Below are 23,459 nucleotides of genomic sequence, written 5' to 3'. Positions count from 1 at the left end.
AAAAATGCTACCTATAATTAATGGAAAATGTGGTGAACCATCATGGAAGGCATCTGTGAACAGGAAACACAAATGCATACTAATCTTGAAAATTTTCCAAAAGTAAGAATTATAGCAAGACAACAATTATAGCTGAAAAGCACAACTTTGCCTTCTAATTTACAAGTAAGAAAGGCACTTTAAACAAAACTGCTTATTTTGCAATGTTTGTATATACTTTCCAGGTGCAATTATCTTTGGAATACTATGTGCCAAAGCCCCAGACTCTCTGCTAAAATGATTATTGGTGAAGGTGCAGAAAATTATTGCGGGGCTGGAACATAAAGGTGACAATGTTTGGGGCTTTTTACATAGGGAAAAAATGTAAAGCAGGAGGTAATAAGAAAAAAAAATCAACTCAAACTTGACCTAGTGACTTCATGGATACAATACATCCATATACCGTAGTTGTCCTAGCAACAAATGGAAGCAGAAATTCAAAATATTGTTTGTTATTGTTGTTGTTGATACACTAATATAGCCCACATCTCTATTATTTCCTGGGTTTCTCCCTTGTAAGTAAAAATCAGATCTCATTTGGCTTAGATTTTGGAGATCAACCAAATTCATGAGGAAGACACAATTAGTGTCAATTTAAACATGCACTCTTTCAGGTTTTTTTCCTTTAATATAAAAATTGATTCATTCCATAAATCTAAAATGTAGAAGAATCGTGACAGAAAAAAAGCATTTTATAAACATCTATGTAATATACTAGCATATAATACAGCTGGAAAGTTAATTAACTTTAAAAAGCAACTGGATAGATTTATGCAGAATAAGGTTATCAATAGCTGATAGATATGCATTTATTATGTCAAACAGAGGCAGTCTGCTCTCTAAACCCAGGTTTGGCTGAAATCTGGCCATCATTTGATGGATATTTGCTTGGCATCTGATGCAAAGTTTGGAATATAGGATGATAGTTTATTTGTTTATTACATTCATATATACCCATCTCGCCAGTTCAGCATAGTCCTTCACGTCTTACAACAATTAGGAAAATAGGGAGGTTCTCAAAAATAGCAGCTTGTGTACATTGTTACTTTAAAGCTTGGATATTGTTGATACTGTAAAAACAAAACATCTCAAAGGTGATGTGATTCATATCCATGAATGCACAACACCAACTTACTCTCTCTGCTAAATGGGTGAAACGTTTTCCTATAAAATACTGTATTACATTTGCAGTGGTATGCATGTTGTTTTCATACTATTCAATTTGTTGAGACAGTTAATTGAAAATGAATTTGCAATCTTAAATCATCTGTACCAATGTTCAGTGTTTGGGAAACTGAGGCAACTGACTGAGGAATGCCAGCAAACAAAGTGCTGAACTAGATGATTGTATTATCCAGCTAAGGAGGTAAATCTCAAGTTAATTAACAAGATAATCAATAATTCACTTTAAAAAAAGACTTGTGCCATCGCCGAAACTACTGCAGCTGCTTTCCCAGAGAATACAGTTATGAAAAATGGAAACGGGCAGAGCTCAAAAAGGCAAACAAAGAGAGAGATGCAAGTAGATTCAAGACATAAGCTTGTTAATTGACATGAAACTCACTACAGTGAATCACCTGAGACACATGATATTGGCACACTAAATCAAACCCATTCAGAATTTTACAGCTTTAAAAAAATATATTTCTTTGAAAAACAGGTTAATTTGAAAGGTCCACAAACATGCACAATGCAAAACAAGAGATTTTAAATACATCATTTCTGTATTCCAAGAACCTTCACTTTTCATATCCAAACATGAACATTAACTTTCAGAATTCATATAGAAACTTGCCAACCGCTTTTCCTTTTAAAAATGAACTATAAACCATCATTAGATTTATATTAAGTTTGCTTATAATCAATACTTCTTTCCTAAGCTTAACTTATAAACTATCTTAACAGTAATACAGCTTTAACTCCTGTTTAAGCATCTTGAGAAATATACAAATTGATCATGTTTGAAATGAAGAACTGGATGTTCATCCAGTAAACAGCAATAACTCAATAAACTTTAATTCTGATTTTGAAAAGCAACCCAACTACCTGTAACACACCATGGCAAGCTAGGCCCTGTGCATAGTACTCACTCTATTCAAAGCAGGAGAGTTTTCAGAAATCTACTACATTCTTAGTAGAGCCTAAATTCACTGAAGCTTTGCTTAGATTTGCAAAAAACAAAACAAAACTTGCAAATGGGCTAAATTAGTGGTTTAGCAGCTTGGCGGCCTGGCTGGGGAAGGGAAAGAGGGGGAACTCGCCCACACAAGTGGTAAGCCAATGCATGTGCCTGCAGCTCAACTTGCGCAAGTTGAGGTGTACACACATGTGCACATGCACTAGTCCCCCACTTGCACAACTCAAGCTGCACCCATATTCAAGTGTGCCCACTCACTGCTCAACAGCTGGTTCCGAATAAGCCACGGTCCAGTAGTGGGCCACAACTCAGGGATTGGGTACTCCTGACCTAAATCATTCCAGTGGATTATCTGGGTTGATTTTTCTAGTAGCATGAGCTGCCTAAATGGCTCAATCTCTTATGTCATCAGTTCTGAAGTTGCTTGTTTGGGATAATTATGAATTGCTACTAGCAATTTCAGAACAGTTCTTCTATAATATCAATTACTTGTTGAGTGGCACAAAGGGGCACGCTCAAATCCTTCCTCTCCCTATAGGATGTTATGAATTGAGATCTACATCCTTGTAGGCTACCATAGTTGGAGCCTGAGAATTCTCTTTTATTCAGATAGTAAGCTGAAAGGAACTTGCCCTTGCTTCTGGGGAAATCTCACTATTTAAGAAAGCTCAGATCAAAACCAAACAAGAAAGTTAATTGTTGCCAGTCAACAGGCATCAATGTTTTTCTATTCTGAATGTGAAACTGGAACCCTTAGTTCTTCCTCTCAATTCCTGATCTTTAGCTGAAATTATCCAATTGTCCAAATTATCCAATTCAGATATAAAATACCAGCTTAAAAATACGTGATCCTGCAATCATATAGACATTAAGTCATGTAGGTTACATCCCATAGTTCTCACATGAGGAAAGGTTGCTCAAGCCCTTTTCATGAGACTTTGTGAACAAGTTGGTTTTGAAACAGGCAAAAATATTTGACTGCAAAGTTCTTGAGGACAGTTCTGGCTTATTTCAGGAATGCCTTGCTATAAATAGTCACAGATGTCATCACTATTTTTTTAATCTACTTCTAAGTGGAGAATTAATTATTTAATTAATTAAAGAGTTCAGCAGTCAGTGGAATCAAGAAGAACTCTGTAAAATCTAAGTTGTAAGAAATGGTAACAATTAACACTTATATAGATATTTAATTACAAAAATTCAGACACAGATTATAAATTTCCTGTACAGAGCCCAAGAAATAGGAGTGTGTCCCCACCCCACCCCCAAAAAAATCTCCATAAGGACTGAAAATGGCAGGTAGTGTTTCTTCATGAACCTCAAGATACTGCTTGGTCATCCTTGGGCGTGGACTGTAAAAGAAAAAAATAAATAGCATTAGATCAGGACTATAGTTAAACTCTTTGAAAAAGGGTCTTGTGGGCTGCACTTGCCCCAATTATGGAAAAAAATATTTTCTGTATCACTTTCTATGGGCAGATACAATGACTGGACTTTTGTGTAGAAAAGGCTATTATCAAAGCACCTGTAGAGTTTTTTCAAGGAAACAATACTGCCTAAACAGTATCTTTGAAGATGGTTAAATGGAGCAAGTAAGGTTATTACCAATACCAGGCCATGGCCCATTCAGTATTGGCCCACAGAAGTTATGGGGTTTGGGATTGCCACAAAGAAGGGGAAGTCAAACTATTCTCCAAAGCACATGAGGGCAGGACAAGAAGCAATGGGGAAAAACTAATCAAAGGAAAGAAGCAACTTAGAACTAAGGAGAAAGTTCTGACAGTTAGAACAATTAATCCATGGAACAGCTTGTCTCCAGAAATTGTGACTGCTCCAACACTGGAAGTTTTTAAGAAGATATTGGATAATTATTTGTCTGATATGATGTCAGGTTTCCTGCCTAAGCAGAAGTTGGACTAGAAGACATCCAAGGTCCATTTCAATTCTGTTGTTGTTGTTATATTATTATTAAGTGGCAGCCAATGCACATGCAACTCCACTTGCGTGTAAAGCAGGCATGACTGCTCCTTGCGCAAATGGAGCTGTGCACTCACATAGAACCATTGCCCCCTCCACCAAGCCAGAAAAATTGGGAGACCGCTGGTCTAAACTTCAGACTGATTTCTCAAAGTTAAGTAACATGCATTAAAACTAACAGGAGAGAGCACTCTCAAAGTTTATGCGACAACTTTCCTAACTGACTAAGGCAGAGCTATAGTACCTACAACCAAACAAGCACCCATCTCAGCTGTAACAGAACCTGGGCGGGCCAGTGTTGGATCTTGAATTCTTTAAATATTTAGGGCTACAAAAAGTAGGTCAGGAAATGCGAAGTTAGATAAGCACCAAGGCAAATGCCAGGAGAGGGGAGGATAGTTGCATAAATAAAATTCTGACGTACCTGTCGCAGGAACTGCCTTCCCAAGTAGAAAGTTGCTGCGCTGGTCAGATTCTTCCTGCTACCCACTTTGCACCGAATATAGCCGTAAAGATTAGCTCCTTGCAATGCTACACCCATAATTACCACTGCCTAGAAAAGAAGAGCAAGATATGTAAGAGAAGCACTGTGTCCCAAGAATGAGCTTAGCAGGAAACAACTGAACATTTTACTCACCAGCCACTTAACTTTGAAAGAAAATAGGGCAGTGAAGGCAAAAATCACCCATAATAAAGGACATGTGATTAATCCTAGCCAGAAGATTCTGGACTCTGCTTCTGAAATAGCTCTCCTCCCCTGACCAGATGCCTAAAAATGAATAGTAGTAGTATTTTACTTACACTATATGTATTTCTTTTTTTAATTAAGCATAAAGCAACATTATAAAAGTACTGAAAAATCTCAGTGATGATAATACAGCTTCTGAAGCAGCAGAATCTAACTATTCCTGAAAGAAGTCATGCAGTAGAAAGCTTTATACCTTTGGAGTTGTATATTTCTTCAGAGTGGAAAAAGAATGAAGTACCCTTTTATCAAGAAGGGGCATCAAGGGAGGGAGCCCTTCCTTGACAAACCCAGTACCATATTACAAAGCCTCAGCTATCCCTGTCACCCTGTGCTCTACAGCAGTGTTTCCCAACCTTGGCAACTTGAAGATATTTGGACTTCAACTCCCAGAATTCCCCAGCCAGCATTCGCTGGCTGGGGAATTCTGGGAGTTGAAGTCCAAATATCTTCATGTTGCCAAGGTTGGAAACACTGCTCTACAGGACGTGCAATGCCCAGCTGGCCTTCACTGTCTTACTCCCACTGCCAACAAGACATGCCTGGCTTAATTCTATGTGAGGCAGCCTCTGGCTTCAGCAAGCCTTTCTCCCAACACTGCTTATGATTTGGAGAATGCATGAACAGCATTGGGAAAAGTCCTCATAACCAGCAGCTGCCTCACATAGGGCAGATCTCATCAGCAGTGGAAAATGGTAAAAGTGAATGTCAAATGGTGAAAGCATCTGGTCAAAGGTTGGTGCTCGAGTTGGCATTGAGATGAAGTAGAGGCCCACATTCACCAGTGGCGCTGGGTGGCTGACACTTTCAAAGGCCCCAAGCCACTACTTCAACCTCAGCATTACTGCTTCTGCCAATAGGTTTTGTTGTGCAGGAGAGCCCAAAGGGCAGAGATATCTCTACTGTCATATATGCAGGTAGGGTACTGCCAAGTAACTGAATTCTGATCATGTAACCATAACTTCAGGACCGGGGCCTAAGTATCAGTCATTCAGCATTACTGTAACTTCAGTCGCTGAAACGAATGATTGTAAAGTTAGAACTACCTGTAAAAAACAGTAAATATCATTGCTTATACAAGTCTTCACGTGATGAAGACCAAAGGGGATCATATGTTTCAAAACTAATTGTAGTCTGTGTCAGCATGTCAGGAAACAGACAACACAAGAACTACAGTGACTCATCTTTATTCTTGTAGGATGACAGAGTTTCTCTCTCCCTGTCATAGTGAACTAATCTTGAATTTCTTCCTCATCCCCTTTTGTATTTCCTAGCTAACATGATATTTTTTGCAATGACTACTGCATATTCTTCTTCAAGACTATCTTTATATTCCTGCTCAAGTAAGATATATAAACCGAGAACCTACCCCCAAACTCACATTAAAGGAAAGAGAACATTTCATTTGCATTGGCCTGATGCAACTAAATATTTTCATGACTTAAGTTTGAAAAAAAGGTTCTCAGCATGCCTAAAAATTATTGTTTGTGTTTGGTTCTTTAAAATAACTAACATCATGTTGTTCCTGTACAGGAACTCTAAAATATATTGCTTGTATGATTTCACAATTTGATCTTAGCTCATAATTCTTTAAAATAAGTTCTATAGTTTCATATCATTTATCTCACTGCAAATGAATATATTCTGTACATCTTTGTAGCCTAGTCTCCAAATCACAGGGTAAAGTGGATTTCAAATGCACACAACTACTAACCCTAATAATTGTACTGTGATTTATGCGTATTAACCTTGTATCCAATTCTGGAATTAAAAGTGTTCTAAGCTGTAGAGTATGCCATTCACAGTCATTCCCTCAGCAACGGGGAGAGATATTTACCTTCCTGGCTTCAAACACCCAGTGACTTTTGCCATCATCATCAACCTGATTCCACCATCGGAGGCCAACCATCAATCTTCCTGTAACATTCTGGAGAGAGTTAAATACAGTATGAAAGCACCTTCTGCAACAGCAATCAAACATTTTTAAAAATAAGCTTCCCCAAATGCCTCCACTCTAATGAAACAAGAACTGTTATGCTGTTCAACAGTATAACTACAGGCAACTATTAGAGTCACAGTTCCAAGTGAGCTATCAATTGCCCAACTTGCATTAGTATGCCCCTGGGCCATATTCCCGGCAATCCTATAACGTTTACTGCAAACAGTTGCTTGGCAAGCAAAGTTATAATTTCACTAGTGACACAGAGACATGCTGTTACAAAGTCTCTTAGACCACTATCATGAATATAGGTCATATGCTTTCTGGTTATTTCAAATGCCTAAAGAATAGTTCACCATATGTCTTCCTGCCCAAATAACTGGAATGTTTATAACAAGTGCCTATTTTAAAGATATAAAACAATTACATGATGGAAATGATTTTTCAAACATTCAAAAGTATTTGTAGTATTATCAGACATAAAAGTGAGATAACACATATATAACAATGTGAATATTCCTATCCCACTCTGACACACTCTCTAAAATATGTTATAACAATGACAGCATGACCAAGCAGTAGAACTTCGGAGAGGGGCGGCATACAAATCTAAATAATAAAAACTGCCCTCTACTTTGTACAAGGGAAAAAGGCTGTTGTTCAGTATTTGCAATAATGATGAGTCCTAAGCAAGCCAAGGGGCAAATCTAACATTGTTTTTCAATATACACTACCCTCTTAAACCTTTGTTCATTTAACACATAATCATACTGTGTTAATTTGACTCTGAATTTAATATATAAATGTGCACAACTTCTTTCTACAATGAAAAGTTCTTGCTTTTCCGTTTTATGTTTTTGGCTCTATTCTGAGTTTCATGAATGCAAAAGAACCACGCACATTTTCCACAGCAGTCCCGTCCTCCCAGATCAAAAACTCTGTAATAGCGTCTTATGCTTCTATAAACGTTAGGAGAATAAATTTTTTAAAGGTGCTGTCTCCTTTGGTAGCAGAAACATCCCATATGCAGAACTCTGACAAAGTAATGTTCCAATAAAAACACTGATTAAAATCCACAAAAAGTAGTTATAAAGTTGTTGTGGTTAGCTCTGACCCAGCTCCTGCCCCAAGGACTGTGGATGTGGGGGAGACATCCACATGCTGCAGGCCTGTTTTGCTCCCGGTGGAATCTGCTGATGAAGGCTCCTCTGACCAAGAAGACATGAGTGACAGGGAAGAGGAGAGTGTGGCAGAAAGCTCAGAAGGAGATCAATTATCTAGCTCCTCCTTGGATTCAGAACAAGAGTTAATGATGCAGCCATGCATGCGGAGAGCGATGCATAGGCAATAACAACTGAGAGATTATTATCAAAGAAAATGAGGCCACCTGTGGTTGGGTGGGGCTGTGGTAATTAGTGAGGCTGCTATAAGGAGCAGCCTGTGGGTTTGGCCATTGTGGAGGATTATCTGATCGTTGTGCTTCATGACTGCTTTACTGACTGACTTTTTGTGTACTGATTTTTCCAGCTTTGAAACTAAACCAGGGCAAAGTGTGCTTCACTTTGTGAAAGAAGAAGGACTGTGAATTGCCTCACAGCTGCAAGCTAAGTATCACAGAACTGATAAGGGACTTGTACAAATTACCAGTTTGTTTGGAGACGAGTGCTCTTTGCTATACCAAAAGAGGGCTTGGTTTAAGTGAATTTTCATTATAAAGAACATTGTTTTGAATTTTGAAATGTGTGTGTGTCTGAAATTATATGTGTGCATTTTTGGGAGGATTCTACCAGAGAGCTCGACAGAACATAAAGTATTATAAGGAACAAGCCTTCTGCATGTACGGTATTTTTCACACTATAAGACGTTCTGGACCATAAGACCTAGCTTTTGGGGAGGAAAACAAGAAAAAAAAATCTGCCTCTCCCTCCCAGAAATTTGCCTCCTAGCAGCAAACAGCCTAGTCAGCTTCAGAACAGCCTGATTTCGCATTTAGCAGCTGATTGGTGGTTGGATTGGCTTCCCGGGGCACTGCTGATCAGCCCCTCCAGGCTGGGGAGATTATCACTACCCACTGCCTCTCATGACCGCCTATTGCTGCCTCTGCACCCCCCATTTTCCATCTTCACAAACCCCATTTTTGATCTCCATGTGTCCTGTTTTTGGCCCAATCAGCTGCTGGTGCTAAATCAGGCTATGCTGAAGCTGTCCAGGCTGTTTTCTACAAGGAGGCAAATATGCTAGGAGGCAGAGACTGAAGGATGGAGGTGGGCAGGTGGGTGAGGGCTTCGGCAACATTTGCTCTATAAGACGCACAGACATTTCCATTCACTGGGGGGAGAGTGTATCTTATAAACCAAAAAATATGTTATGCAAAAGAATGGTAAAATATTTATCAATAGAATAAAGCATAGAAATAGTCATCTTGTTATATTTAAATGCATATATATATAATCCTTATATGAAGATGGAAATCACATTCTACATACGTTCTGATATAACTTTAGTAAAACAACTCAAAGCACTGAAGAGCACCCTACCCCAGCTCATTACTGTACTTGGTCTCTGTATTTGAGGAGCAGAGAGGAAAAAAACCTAAATGAAATCAAAATTAGTATTTTAATTTTGATTAACAGCACTGTTCCCAACACTACCAATTTCTCTGACAACAAATATTTTCAAGTATCAACATCTTACAAAATAACTTACCTTCACTGCCCAAAAGTCACACGATAGAAGTAAGATGATTGTCACCATACAGGCAATATAGCTGTTGCTTAACAATTCACAAAGTAAGTAGACAATTATTGCACTGACCCGGAAGAACAAGTGGAAAAAGGAAGCTATAGGGTGTCTGTAAAGGACATAGGAAGAAAATAATTTGGTTAGCAATTTCAGTGTTTAATCTGGCCAAATCAAGATTTAAAATGTATGCTATAATTCCAATTTCATAAGGAAGCAATGTTCTTATTAGCATAAGTACATTATTATGTATATTATTATGATTGGTGACATAGTCAGCCAAATGTTTAGACTGGATTTGGCATTTTGTCCATCCATTGTGTCCTTCCCAAAGACATGAGTTAGACAGATGTTGTTTAATTGTTAAAAATATTAAATATGAACAAACACATTTTTAAACTTGAAACACCATACTCCACAACATCATTTTCTTATAAATGTCTGCTGAGAGTAAAGAGATAAGTAAATATTGAAGTTCATTCAATGTAAGTCTTCCCCTAGATATGACAACAAAAGCAGAATATTGAAAATATTTTCAACCTATACACTTACACAGAATTTCATCATCATCATGGTTTACTAAACTAAACTCTATTTGCAGTTTCTTAGGAAAGTTAGGCCATGCCAGAACTCCCCCCACCCCAACCATTGCTCCAAAGCCTGTTAAGACATAGCAACCTCTTTCTTCCAGACTTACTTTATTTTTGATTTCTTGGGCTTTCTGGACATTTCATCTTCTCCATCAAAAAGTGAAACGTCTTCCGTCTCATCATTACTATCCTAGAGAGATGCAGATTTTTTAAAATAGGGTTGTTGTTTTTTTAAAAAAGTCTATGCTATTGTGCAACAATTCAACAAAAAAATCCGCCAACATATGCTATTGTGATAAAACTATGGGTATCTGGAGATGAACATTAGGAGGAGCAGATGATAAAACAAGCATTGTGATACAAGCTCCATAGCGGAACACCACTATGAAAACACCAGATTATGTGTTACTTCGGATGAAACTTTAAAAATTACACAGACACGAGGAACCAATATTTTGGTATAATGATATATAATTTAGCTTGGAAAACTCTGATTAAATTAATAGAAACAGAATCTAAGTTTTTTATTTTAAAACTCTATAGAAAAACATGGATCTACTTGTTTAATTAATGTCATCATATAAAAAGGAAACACAATAGATTTTTTCTAGAGCAGTTATTCTACATTAAACTAGAAAATATTTCATAGGCCCTTCAATAACAATATTCAGCAAGTTTTCAGGAATGTGTACATTTTTGAAACTGACACCGTGTAATATTAAAAAGCAGATGGCTAACTAACTACATTGGAAACCATATTTAAGTATTTGCTGCTTGAAGCCAATAGCAATGATGAATAAATCTATACTAGACTGTCAACCTCAGTGACAATATTTGTTCATCTAATCTCGACTAGTTAGCAATAATTCTTCAGTGTGGGGGTTGTGTCTTATTTCTGCACACTATCTTTTCTTTTCTTTAACAAAAAATATAGTGAAATCATATGCCTTGTCTCACCATCACGGCGACCATTTATATACAGTACTTATTTACTTTATATAACTTGGAAGCTAAAAAGTGCATACTCAGTCTTCTTTATACATATGTGGAACAAGCATTAACTGAGCATGTTTATAAATTTACTGTAAGCACTACCTTGATCTCCAGACATAGAAACATAATTGATAAAATTAAGGGCAAAAAATAAAGTTTGAATATTGGATCAGTTATCCATTTCTTAGCCTTCGATCAATCAATCAATAGCATAAAACATAGATTTTGATGATTTTCTATTAATGTGTCAGTTTTAAAAAAATTAGTATCCTGTTATTAATCAAGACTTAAAACTTGAGCTAAGAATAACCTAAAATTAAGGGTAAAATCATTGCATTGTTTAAAGCCAAGACTATATCGCTAACGAAAACCACATAACAGGAATCTAAAAACTTTCTCTGATATCATTGTTCATAATTCTCTGATGGTTTACATTTAGAGCTGTCAGGTAACAATCGAGTACTTGTATCCTTTCACTGGACATCAATATTTCTTTATGAGACAGCCTCAGTCAACACCAGAATTAACTTTCTTTCATTCCAACCTACCCCACAGGGCAGTTGCTGCAGATAAATTAGTTGGGAGTTCCAAGTTCATTGCTTTGAGCTTTTGAGCGAAGGGAGGATATTAAATATCAAACATTAAATCCATTTCCTCACTAATGAATTATCAACCTTCAGGGCCATCCACCCAAATTTGGAGAAATATAAACCCACACCCATAACTGATATTTCAAAATGATTGTGGGATGACTCTAGACATGATAAATCACAAGTGGGAAATATATCTAATTGCATATCTAAATAAAATTAACACCATGCATTCCAATTCACAGGCAGGCAATACCGCAGCCAACCTGCTGTCCATGCATTATCTTAAGACAACCGTACTATATATTTGAGTTAAAAATAACCAGTAAGCACCAGCAATCGTTAAAAGGGTTTGCCGTATGCTGCCGCTCTGGATTTTCGCAGTCTGCAAGTCCTAGTCTTCATCATTTGCTAGAGGAGTTTATTTCGACAATACAGCGTTTCATTCCAATTATACCCACATTTGAATCGCGTGGGAAGCCTTAAAAATGCAACTCCCACCATCCGAAATTAAAAGCATTATACAAAAACGTTTAACAGTTGGCGACAGGAAGGAAAAAATGTTTTGCGGGCATAAGCCCTGATATCACAGAAGGAAGGAAGATGAGGGCAAGAGCCAAGCTGGCCATCCCTTCTTCTAAGCAAGCAGCTACAACTTGTGTAGCTTGGAATGGGCTTCATCGTGATGTACAGCCACAAACTTGGCTTGGAAGTACCCCAATAGGTCCTTTTCCAGCTGACCTCCCTCTCCGATATTAAAAAGTCCCTTCAGTCCCGATGTAAGAAACCCACTCAACGTCCCTGACCCGCGCTAGGAAATAATAGCCCCTTAGCTCCCACCTGCCGCAACATCGCTTCCGCCTTCTGCCACGTCACAACCAACTCCCCCAAGCAAAGCCGTTTACGTCATCAATGGACGACGGACGCCAGGCTATGCAGTGACACCTCCAAATCCAATGGAAATCCGCCTAGTGTTGAGCGGATAAATATAGGAAATTTAGAGTGCTCGTCTCCGTTTGCGATTCTATTATTTCTAACCCGAGTACGAGAGGGTTCTCTAAGAAATGTTTCTCAGCCTTATCAGTTTTGAGATGTTTGGACTGTTAATTGTAACACCACCATGTAGGCCGTCGTTAAGTTTGATAAACACTGCTTCAGATTGACTCTCTAGGGAAAGTTTTAAGATGGGGAAAATGTAATGTGGCACAAAAATGAAACACATTGCAATTAATCTTAAACTTTAAGAATGGGACTGCCGGCACAGTGATTAGCTTTAATGTAGATTATATACTAAAGTGACTAGATTTTCACATTGACGGGGTGGTGGTGGTGGTTCCTGATTAAAAATTTGGTCTACATGGAGAAAAGAAAATCTATTTCTTTTTTTCTCTCTCTTCCTTCTTTCCTTTCTTTCTATTTCTCTCTCTTATTCTCTCCCCCCCTCGTTCTTTCTTTTCCTTCCTTCCTCTCTTTCTCTCTCTCCATCCCTCTTTCTATTCCTTCCTTCCTCACTCTTTTTTCTCTCTCTTTCTCTTCCTCTTTTATTTTTTTATTTATTTTATTTATTTATTTTGTCCAATACACAATAATACACAATGAAGGTTAATATAGAGTATATAGTAGAGAAGAAATACAAGATATAGGAGACACTAGGACAGGGGACGGAAGGCACACTAGTGCGCTTATATATGCCCCTTACTGACCTCTTAGGAATCTGGAGAGGTCAACCATGGATAGTCAGGGTAAAATGTTGGGGGTTAGGGGATGATACTACAGAGTCCGGTAATGGGTTCCACGCTTCGACAACCCAATTACTAAAGTCATATTTTTTACAGTCAAGTTTGGAGCGGTTAATATTAAGCTTGAATCTGTTGTGTGCTCTTGTGTTGTTGTGGTTGAAGCTGAAGTAATCTTTGACAGGCAGGACATTGCAGCATATGATCTTGTGGGCAATACTTATATCATGTTTAAGGCGTCGTAGTTCTAAGCTTTCAAGACCCAGGATTTTAAGTCTAGTTTCGTAGGGTATTCTGTTTCGAGTGGAGGAATGAAGGGCTCTTCTTGTGAAGTATTTTTGAACATTTTCAAGGGTGTTAATGTCTGAGATGCGATATGGGTTCCAAACAGATGAGCTGTATTCGAGGATGGGTCTGGTGAAAGTTTTGTAAGCTCTGGAAAGTAGTGTGAGATTTTCAGAGCAGAAGCTACATAGGATTAGAGTAACAACTCTTGAGGCCTTCTTAGCAATGTTGTTGCAGTTGGCTTTAACACTTAGATCTTTAGTTATTAGTATTCCGAGGTCCTTGACCGAGTGGGATTATCTGTGATAATTTGTTTATTAAGTTTGTATTTGAAGTTCTGGTTCTTTTTGCCAATGTGTAGGACAGAGTATTTGCTGGTTGAGATTTGGAGGCACACTAGTACACTTATGTACGCCCCTTACTGATCTCTTAGGAACCTGGAGAGGTCAATCGTGGATAGTCTAAGGGAGAAATGTTGGGATTTAGGGGTTGACACTATTGAGTCCGGTAATGAGTTCCACACTTCGACAACTCGATTGTTAAAGTCATATTTTTTACAGTCAAGTTTGGAGCGGTTAATATTAAGTTTGAAATTGTTGCATGCTCTTGTGTTGTTGTGGTTGAAGCTGAAGTAGTCATTGACAGGTAGGATGTTGCAGCATATGATCTTGTGGGCAATACTTAAATCGTGTTTTAGGTGTCGTAGTTCTAAGCTTTCTAGACCCAGGATTGTTAGTCTATTTTCGTAGGGTATTCTGTTTTGAGTGGAGGAGTGAAGGGTTCTTCTGGTGAAATATCTTTGGACGTTTTCAAGGGTGTTGATGTCCGAGATGTGGCATGGGTTCCAGACAGATGAGCTGTATTCAAGGATGGGTCTGACAAAAGTTTTGTAGGCTCTTGTGAGTAGTGTGAGATTGCCGGAGCAGAAGCTACGTAGATTTGAAAGAGCTGGGGAATCCCTCCCACGAAGAGATTCCGGGGGCAGAGCCTTGATGTCAAAGCTCCGCCCCCGGAATCTCTTCGTGGGAGGGATTCCCCAGCTCCTTCAAAGGGAAGTCCTCACGTAAAAATAAATATTGATATTTTTACCAAAAAGGACGCCGCAGCAGCGCTGCAAGCAAAGGGCGGTCATTTCACGTAAAAATAAACATGTTTATTTTTACGTGAAAGGTCCTCCCTTTGCAGCGCCTCTGTGGCGTTCTTTTTTGTAAAAATAAAAATAAATAAAAATAAATAATCCATAAAATTTAAAAACGATGGGATTCTGGGGGCAGAGCATGGATGTCACGCAGCATTCAGAGTTCGGGTTTGGTTCGGGTTCGGCCGAATTTTGCGTAAAGTTCGTCCGAACTTGCCGAACCTGAACACCGTTGGGTTCGCCCATCACTAATGGCCAATAAAGAGCTGAACCCAATAAACTGTCTCCTGCCTCTTCAGTAGAGAAATGTAACAAATAGCAGTAACACTTGTACTTATATACACTTTACAGTGCTTTTACAGAACTCTGTCAATAGCATTGTCCTTCACAGGATTGTTCACTTTGGCCTTTTAGTCATCTGTGTTCAGGATGAGTGGTCAGGATAATCTTCCTTTATCACCTGGAAAGATAGTGATGATTGAATATTTTCCTACAGATGTCACTGTTCTTCTTTCTGTGAGGTTGGAAGGGGGTGTTTTTGTCTTGACAGATGTTCTCAGAAGCAGTTTTTCATTCAAATTTTCCAACTTTTCTTAAGGTGAGGCCAGGAACCTGGTTTATATGTATTGGAAGGAACTAGTGATTGTGCAGATGGAAGGACAGCATGAAATTTTATTTACTTATCAAGGCTTTACATCATTCCATACTTAGGCCTGCAACTGTATCAGTCTGGCAACTGAGTCCATTTATTTCTGGATCCTAATATAGTACTGCACTTTTTTAAGGTAAGTGTACTTTTGAATCCGTGGATAAGTCCTTGCAATTTTCCTGGAAATGGAAACTTTCCTTAAACATTGCAGTAAAGGTTGTTTCCAACAGTGGGATTCATATAATTTCCTACCAGTTCAGCCAGCGCTGAAAATGTGAGTATGCATGCCTGAACACTCACTTTGGTCACGCACATGCCTTCTGCACCTGTGCAAGGCGTGAGTGCAAGCAATAAGCCACATGCCTTCTGCACCTGTGCATGATCATTATTACCGGTCCAAACCTGCTGAATACCACCTTAGGTTACTTCCATTTCTCTCTGAAGCTCTGTATAGTCTCTGGGCTGGTCATTTCCTGACTGGCAGCAACTTTTTCTTCTTAAACTAATCTCCCTCCTTTCCCTGCAGATGTATAGGATTCGTAGTAGTATGTGAACATTCAATGTCATCAGAATTTTAAATACAACCAGGTATACAGATTTAGGAACATTGCAGCTCTCCTCTTTTTCTTTCTTTTTCTTTTTGCTGCAAAGCACCAATGAAGGCATTGCACATGATTTAACAATAATGGGATGAGAACTTGGCTATATTTAGAGCACAGGTCACCAACTGGTGGTCCGTGGAGAAATCTTGGTCCCTGGGCTGGATATAGCTGAGAGCAATTAATCCAGTCTGTGTGCGGGAACACAAGGCTGCATCGCCCAACATTACCCCGCCCACACACCAGCCGACACTTTTAAGGCTGAGCGGAAACTTCACCTTGAGTATACTGGTGCGAGCCACATGAGCTGGAACAGGAAGTTAACACCAAGAACTTACTGCACTCAGCTTAATGGCTACCTACGGGGGGTGGGTGGGAAGGTTCAGCTGCCTTTTGGACCTACATCTCTCTTTCTGCGAGACCTCCAGGTGGGAGGCCCAAGATAAAGTGCCTACTAGAAACTGCAAACTCTCATCTCTTGAGTCCGGCTGAAGTTTCCAACACTGCTTAACGAGCCCTCCTGGAGAGATGTGTTTGCAGGGGACCAAGCTAGCATCCACAATGGACAGTGCATCCAGGTGGAGGAGCTGCAGTGGGCCAGTGGGTGTGACTGTGAAGCTCCAAAGTGCATCCTACTCTGTCTCACCCTAGGCCGGATCCATCACTCTCAGGGTGCCCCCAGCAAGGCCTAATCAGGACAGGGTGGGTTGATGAAGAGACTGATCAGGACAGCCCTTGTCTCAGCCTGCCAGCATCAGATGGATCAGCTGGACAGCGGGAGGACAGGGCAGCCATGGAAGTCGGCCTTCTTCCTGGGACAAAGTGGGCTGGGACATGCAGTCTGGGGTGCACAGGCTTCTTCTCACTTCTCAGCTGCCAGGCAGGCATGGCGACAGAGGCCAGGCAGCTCTCATCTCTTGAAGAGCCTGGCCAAAGTTACCCATGCCACTTCAAATGCTGATGCCACTACAGGTGAGAGAAGTACTGATTTAGAGTGCTGGAAGGCCCCTACAATCTTCAAGGACACTAACAGTTATAACAACCAATTTTTGACCTTTTTTGTAATAATCATGTTCCATATTTTAGCGCCTAACCTTTTATCTTCTGTGCAAAAAAGCTGAGAAAAGGATGTCTTTCTGTGAAATATCTGAATAATGCAAAATAAAAACCATTGTTTTGTCATACCAATAAAATAATGAATGCTAAGTATTTGAACTTATTTTTCCCTAACAATCTTGTGCTCTAAGGAAATATTTAGAAGAGTACCAGAACTATCTACTAAAATCTTTTAGCAAAATAGGTTTTATAGGACATCCCACTAAAATGCTTATGAATGATATTTTTGTGCATACTGTCTACCTCACAGCATTATGACATTATGTATCAGGACTCCCCCCCCCCCCTTTATTAAAGCAGGCGTGGGTGTGACTAGTGTGTGACACATCTGGCCTGCGGATTGGGAGTTTGATAGCCCGATCCACGATACTTGTGAAACATGAGAAATAAATTTGCCTTTAATATTTACTATGGTTCAAAAAGTAATGTAATTCTTCCCCGCTATACATTATTTTAGTCTATGACTGCTCTCAAATAGTTTGCTTCATTCTTCCCAAACATGATTTTAACATTCTTAAGCATGATTTGCAGACAAAATCCCTGAATTTGAATTATTTGAAGTTCTTTCCAGTTTTCAGGAATGTAATCGAATTAAATGCAAGGAACAGAACCATAGGCTATAGATAGCTGACCTGATGCAGTTAAGCTGGGCTTCAATCCTGCCACGAACCTCAGCATTACTCTATCTGATAAATGATGATGGTAGAAAGAACCTTTGTTAAAACATGTTTTACTTCCATCTCATTTTTTTCAAAATGGTATCCATAGCATTGGCTCCTCCCATCCCCACTGTGCCCCAAAAACTAGTCTGTGAGGTTGGGTGACTTGAGAAAATGTAAATGAGATTCTGGATCTCTCCAGTGAAGACTAATGCTTTAGCTTCAATACCACCCATTCTTTTCCCACCCCTATTCCCAATTGCTATTTTTTGCAGTTATTCTTCTCCTTCTGATCAACATGTAACGGCTTGGAGTGATGTACAATAGATTGTAGTGTTGTCCTAAGTTCTACCAAATTTTTGACTGTCCCAAGTCCCGCCCAGTTTTTGAATGTGTACCCAATTTTTTATTGCATGCATGCCTCAAAGGGGCAAAGCTTTGTCAAATGCAGCAAAAGTCTGCAGATGCTCCTATTTTTTTCATAATAGCTTCCCTCTACCTTCAGGTATCAGGGTAACAAAAAGGTATTGCTGGAAATGTGATTTAATTACTCCCACAGAGCTTTTTATTGGAAGAGAAGGGTCACTTGCTACAATTTTCCATTTAGGAGCATGAACAGTACTTCTATCCAAAGGTGTCAGTTGTGCAAATTATAAAGAAAAGCATTTGATTTATATCTGTTCTACAGTATTTTGCAGCTAAAAACAAAGTCTGTAAAACAATTACTTACTCTATAAGAAAGTATGGTACAAAACAAACATTACTCATTTCAAATTTTGAAAAATATGTTGTAAACATATAATTTTGATAACTTTTATAGCTACACAATGAAACTTACGCTAAGACACCTCAGGAATGCACACATATAATTTATGAAGCAAAATTTATTAAAGGTATTATCAACCTTGTTAATAAATGTTCATGAACAGAACAGGAGCTTTAATAAAATACAAATGTTTCAAACTGGAATTATTTTGGGAAAGTGAAGGAAATTTCATTTTTGAAAATAAAGGTGGTCTAATTGTTTGATATAGTACATTTTGTCACAGTCTCCCAAAAGAGGGAAATAGGACAAAGTTTCAGAGCAGAGGAAATCAACTACCTGGGCTGGAATTTTGCATTTGTTTTTCAGGGTTTGCCAGCTGTATTAAAGAAGTTAGCCTCAGATGAAAACATTACCCCCAAGTTCAGGAGCAGCAGTTTTGCCTTCCTTAGTGAAGTCATTTATAGGAAGACCTTTAATTTTCCTCACCCAAGCACTTTTACACACCTTTTCTCTATTTGCAATAACTTTTGTCTTGGTTGCCTGGTACTCTGCAATCTTAGCTTCTTCATATACTTTCATTTGTTGTGTAGTCAGAAGTTGGAACCCAGTATTGTAACGATAAGGATTTGCAGTAAGGCCATGAAAATATTTTTTACGCCGTAAAATTATATTGGTATCAGGTTGGGCAATCTTCATTCGTGGTATTTTGATGGATTCAACTGAACTTGTAAAACCACCAATTATATTACTTTTAGCACCAGCTGGAGATGAGATGTTAAAATAAGCTTTTCTTCTTGACAAGCTGCTGCAAGACTTGGAACGTGTGATAGAGGGAGGAGGAATGAATGATTTCACGGTACTCCCAAGCAAAGAATTCTTTGTGTTGAGCTGTAGCATTTTGGTTTCAAAAGGTGAGGAAATCTTTTCCATACCTAAAGTGACACCAGCAGCCTTTAGTTGCTTCACTTGGTTTGCTAGATCTACTGCCTTGTGCTTTGAACATTGAGAAGATAGACTTGGTTTAGGCTGTAATTTCCTGGGCTGAACAGGTACCCAAGCATCTTTAATGTTCATGTTGTATGCCAAATTGGCACTGACATTATCGTGCTCATAAGCATGGTGTACTGTACTGACAGTGAGAAGTATCTGATCATTAGATATGGGACCAATAGTATGCCTCTTCTTTAGGTGATTTAACAAAGCCTTGTTCTGGCCAAATATGGAAGTGCGTGCAGCTCCTGGTACTAATTCCTCATCTGTTTTAAAAAAGGAAAGAGAGAAAGGAGTTTAAGGCCTAAAATACTATCTACTGACATAGGAACAGCACAGGACAGTATTGGAAGACAGACACTAGGGACAACTTAGCAGAAGGCCCCCAACTTGGCCTTCAAAAACTGATATAAAAATATTTATAGGATTAGGAAAATCAGAAATTTTATTGAAAAAACCAGGAAACTGGGTTAAATTTATTAATTTAATGAATTTATGAGTCATCTTAATCACATAAGATTATAAGATTTAAAAGCATCTGATAATAATAAAAATAAACACAGAAACAGTAATACCCAATGGCAGGAAGAACAAAATAAAACCCAATTACAATTGTAAGACAGGGATTCAACATCAGGGAACAAGTCATAACTCACCCTGCCCCAGAGTCTATTGAGTAACTATATTTGGGCTGATACTTGTCAAAGCAATACATGGCTACATAATTAAATACAATAAGCAAACTATTCTGATATTTAAAGACAAGGAAATGCAATGACTATGTTGCACTGAATTCACCCATTCCAATATTCCAATGCTTCTCTTACACTTAACAGTTTCCCAAAATATTTATTTTTGGAAAGGGTAAGGCTTTGCAAATCATAATTGGGCACTTACCTATAGTAAGCTTATTGAATATGATGAAGCTTATCTCCAATTGAACATAAATCAATGATGGCAAAACTTTGAGCTTGGGATGTCAAAAATGACTTGATTCTGTTGATGTATCATATCCCATACACAAACAAAAGAGAATAAATTCTCTATCTCCCCTCTATCTAGACTGACCTTGAACAATGACACTTGACAGAAGCACAAAGATGGGGCCTGAAGACAAGGCCTGGGCTTCGACTTCAACCCTAGACTCATCACTATTATTGAAAAAGAAAACCTTGCAAAGCCTATGAGTCTTGGAGAACAGTGAAATTGCATCATGGGCCAGCACTCCCACAGATTTACCATGTGGGAAGATAATTATTATAAACTGAGAAGATAAGTTGAAACAGCCTTAGAGAGATGGAAGAATTTACAACTATCATTAATGGATAGAACAGCTATAATTAAGATGAATATATTACCGAGATTGTTGTTTTTCTTTCAAACAATACCGATAGTTAGAGAAAAAATATTTTCAAAATTTTAATAAAATAATAATGAAATTTATATGGAAAGGCAAAAAAGGTAAGAATTAATATAAAATTGCTTCAAGATACAATACTCAGAGGGGGGTTTGAACTTTCAAACTAGGGATTCTTTATTTATTTATTTTATTTATTTAGTAGATTTGTATGCCGCCCCTCTCCGTAGACTCGGGGTGGCTAACAACAATAATGAAACAACATATAACAAATCTAATATTTAAAATAATTTTAAAAACTCTTCTTTAAAAAACCAAACATACACACAAGCATATCATGCATAAATTGTATAGGTCTAGGGGGAAGGGAATATCTCAGTTCCCCCATGCCTGACGACAAAGGTGGGTTTTAAGGAGCTTACGAAAGGCGAGGAGGGTGGGTGCAATTCTGATCTCTGGGGGGAGTTGGTTCCAGAGGGTTGGGGCCGCCACAGAGAAGGCTCTTCCCCTGGGTCCCACCAAACGACATTGTTTAGTCAACGGGACCCGGAGAAGGCCCATTCTGTGGGACCTAACTGGTCGCTGGGATTCGTGCGGCAGAAGGCGGTCCCGGAGATATTCTGGTCCAATGCCAGAATATACTATTAGGCAGCAGCATTATCATGAATGAAATAATGATCTCGCCCCTGTTTAATATCTACATGAAACCACTGGGTGAGATGATCCGAGGGCAAGGGGTGAGTTACCATCAGTATGCTGACAACATGCAGCTATACATTTCCACCCCGTATCCACTCAGTGAAGCAGTGGAGGTAATGTGCCATGTCTGGAGGCTGTTAGGGTCTGGGTGGGTGTTAATAGGCTCAGACTGAACCCCGACAAGATGGAATGGCTGTGGGTTTTGCCTCCCGGGGACAATGCCAATTGTCTGTCCATTACCCTGGAGGGGGGGAATCTTTGCCCCCCCTCAGAGAGGGTCCGCAAGTTGAGCGTCCTCCTCAATCCACAGCTGAGCTTAGACTATCTCTCAGTTGGGCCGAGGGGGGCATTCGCATGGGTACACCTTGTGTGCCAGTTGCGGCCCTATCTAGACAGGGAGTCACTTCTCACAGTCGTTTATGCCTTTATCACCTCGAGATTCGATTGCTGCAATGCTCTCTACATGGGGATGCCTTTGAAGACTGTGATTGACATGGTGATGATTATGATATGTTTTTTTGTTTAGGGCTGGTTTCCAAATTTCTTGTAGGCGGGACGTGTCATCATGTTTATTCATGCTGAGGGGGTGTTTTTCTATCTCTATGGCTTCCATGATTATAGGGTGATGCCATTATCCTGTTCTTGGTCTTGATTTTTGGGGGATGTCTCTTTTTTGATTAGGTTTGTAATTGTTTTTCTTTCAATCCTTCAACTAAATGTGATTCCACCAACCAATCAAATCATTAAAACATAGCCACCCAATCTACTTGCTACATTCAAACCAAATCTCCACCCCCACCACTATTTATAAGGAACAAATGGCAGTTGCAAACAAACTATATCTACAGCAGCACGAAGCTTACAACTTCAGCCTGATGATGGTGAATGTGATTTCACTGAAACGTCGCATGGACACTCAAAATATTACACGGGGCAAAACCCGAACTCAGAACAATCTACATATTTACCCATTTTTGTAACTTTCTCAAGTTTTACGTATAAATCAAAAATGCAATTTATTCTGTTAAGATATGAATCAGTAGCCTAGAGGTCGATATCAGTAGCCGTTAAAACCTTTAAAAATAATACCTAAAAATTATTTACCAGAAGCAACTTTAACCATTGTTGAAGAGTCCTGTTCCTCTATGGTTTGATGGGCAAGTGCAGAGAGTCTGTGCTTTTGGTCTTCATCCAGAACTATGGTTGTCCTGGCTTCCCTCTTCCGAGGTAAAGGAGTCTTCACAATTTCATAAACAAGGGCTAGAAAAGAATCACATGGTTAGCAGCCCAAAACGTGATATAACAAAACTCCATGGAACAATTCTAATAAAATATGGCTTCATAAGATTAGAGGGTTAATTCCACATTGGGATTCTGTAGAGCAATGAGACTACACGTCCAATGTATATTTGTGTACATAAAGATGCTAAATATGACAAGTTTCAAAAAATATAAAACACCACGGGAGAAAAGCATACCAGACCTGTTCAATCTTGAAAGAAGGCGGCAATGTAGTGCATAGTCCAGCTCTGGTGGCGCTGCTGGACATGCATATGCATGCACATGCAACCGGCATTTACCCAGACCTCCGCCTGGCCTGCCCCGCCGCAAGCCCATCCTTCCCCCACCACGAGCACTGTCTTCTCCCGCCACGAGCACTGCCTTCCCCCGCCGCAACCCCCTCCTTCCCCAGCCATAAGCCCCTCCTTCCCCCAC

The 23,459-nt window shown here is 39.1% G+C and overlaps 2 protein-coding genes across 8 annotated transcripts in view; both read right to left on the bottom strand.

Moving 5' to 3' along the window:
- Positions 1–1,562: 1,562 nt before the first annotated feature.
- TVP23C (trans-golgi network vesicle protein 23 homolog C) lies at positions 1,563–12,691 on the bottom strand. 4 transcript variants are annotated; one of them, XM_070739733.1, is made up of 7 exons: positions 12,590–12,691; positions 10,274–10,356; positions 9,544–9,688; positions 6,736–6,825; positions 4,791–4,922; positions 4,578–4,706; positions 1,563–3,528 (listed from the first exon to the last, which is right to left on the bottom strand). In XM_070739733.1, the coding sequence occupies exons 1-7, from the start codon at positions 12,599–12,601 to the stop codon at positions 3,496–3,498; spliced, it is 624 nt and encodes a 207-aa protein (XP_070595834.1). In that variant the 5' UTR covers positions 12,602–12,691; the 3' UTR covers positions 1,563–3,495. The 4 variants fall into 4 exon arrangements, with proteins under 4 accessions (XP_070595834.1, XP_070595835.1, XP_070595836.1 ...); XM_070739734.1 differs by having other exon boundaries at positions 12,211–12,599; XM_070739735.1 differs by having other exon boundaries at positions 12,466–12,599.
- A 6,106-nt stretch (positions 12,692–18,797) lies between these two features.
- Positions 18,798–23,459, bottom strand: part of FBXW10B (F-box and WD repeat domain containing 10B) — a 37,169-nt gene continuing 32,507 nt past the window's right edge. For all 4 annotated transcript variants that reach the window (XM_070739723.1, XM_070739725.1, XM_070739726.1 and 1 more), the window contains 2 exons: positions 22,848–23,003; positions 18,798–19,953 (listed from right to left, as the gene is read on the bottom strand). In XM_070739723.1, coding sequence (XP_070595824.1) covers positions 19,094–19,953; positions 22,848–23,003 — 1,016 coding nt within the window. In that variant the 3' untranslated portion in view covers positions 18,798–19,093. The remainder of the gene's footprint in view (positions 19,954–22,847; positions 23,004–23,459) is intronic.

The sequence above is a fragment of the Erythrolamprus reginae genome, chromosome 2, assembly GCF_031021105.1.
Source record: "Erythrolamprus reginae isolate rEryReg1 chromosome 2, rEryReg1.hap1, whole genome shotgun sequence".
NCBI classification, from domain to species: Eukaryota; Metazoa; Chordata; class Lepidosauria; order Squamata; family Dipsadidae; genus Erythrolamprus; species Erythrolamprus reginae.
This window is presented reverse-complemented; position numbering and strand designations above follow the sequence as displayed.

What these genes read in the sequence shown, in the direction of transcription:
- TVP23C (XM_070739733.1), bottom strand. An exon ending in CCCAAGAAATCAAAAATAAA is followed by an intron (nt 9,689 to 10,273) that starts GTAAGTCTGGAA and finishes TGTCCTTTACAG; the next exon opens with ACACCCTATAGCTTCCTTTT. An exon ending in GGGTGTTTGAAGCCAGGAAG is followed by an intron (nt 4,923 to 6,735) that starts GTAAATATCTCT and finishes ATTCATTTTTAG; the next exon opens with GCATCTGGTCAGGGGAGGAG.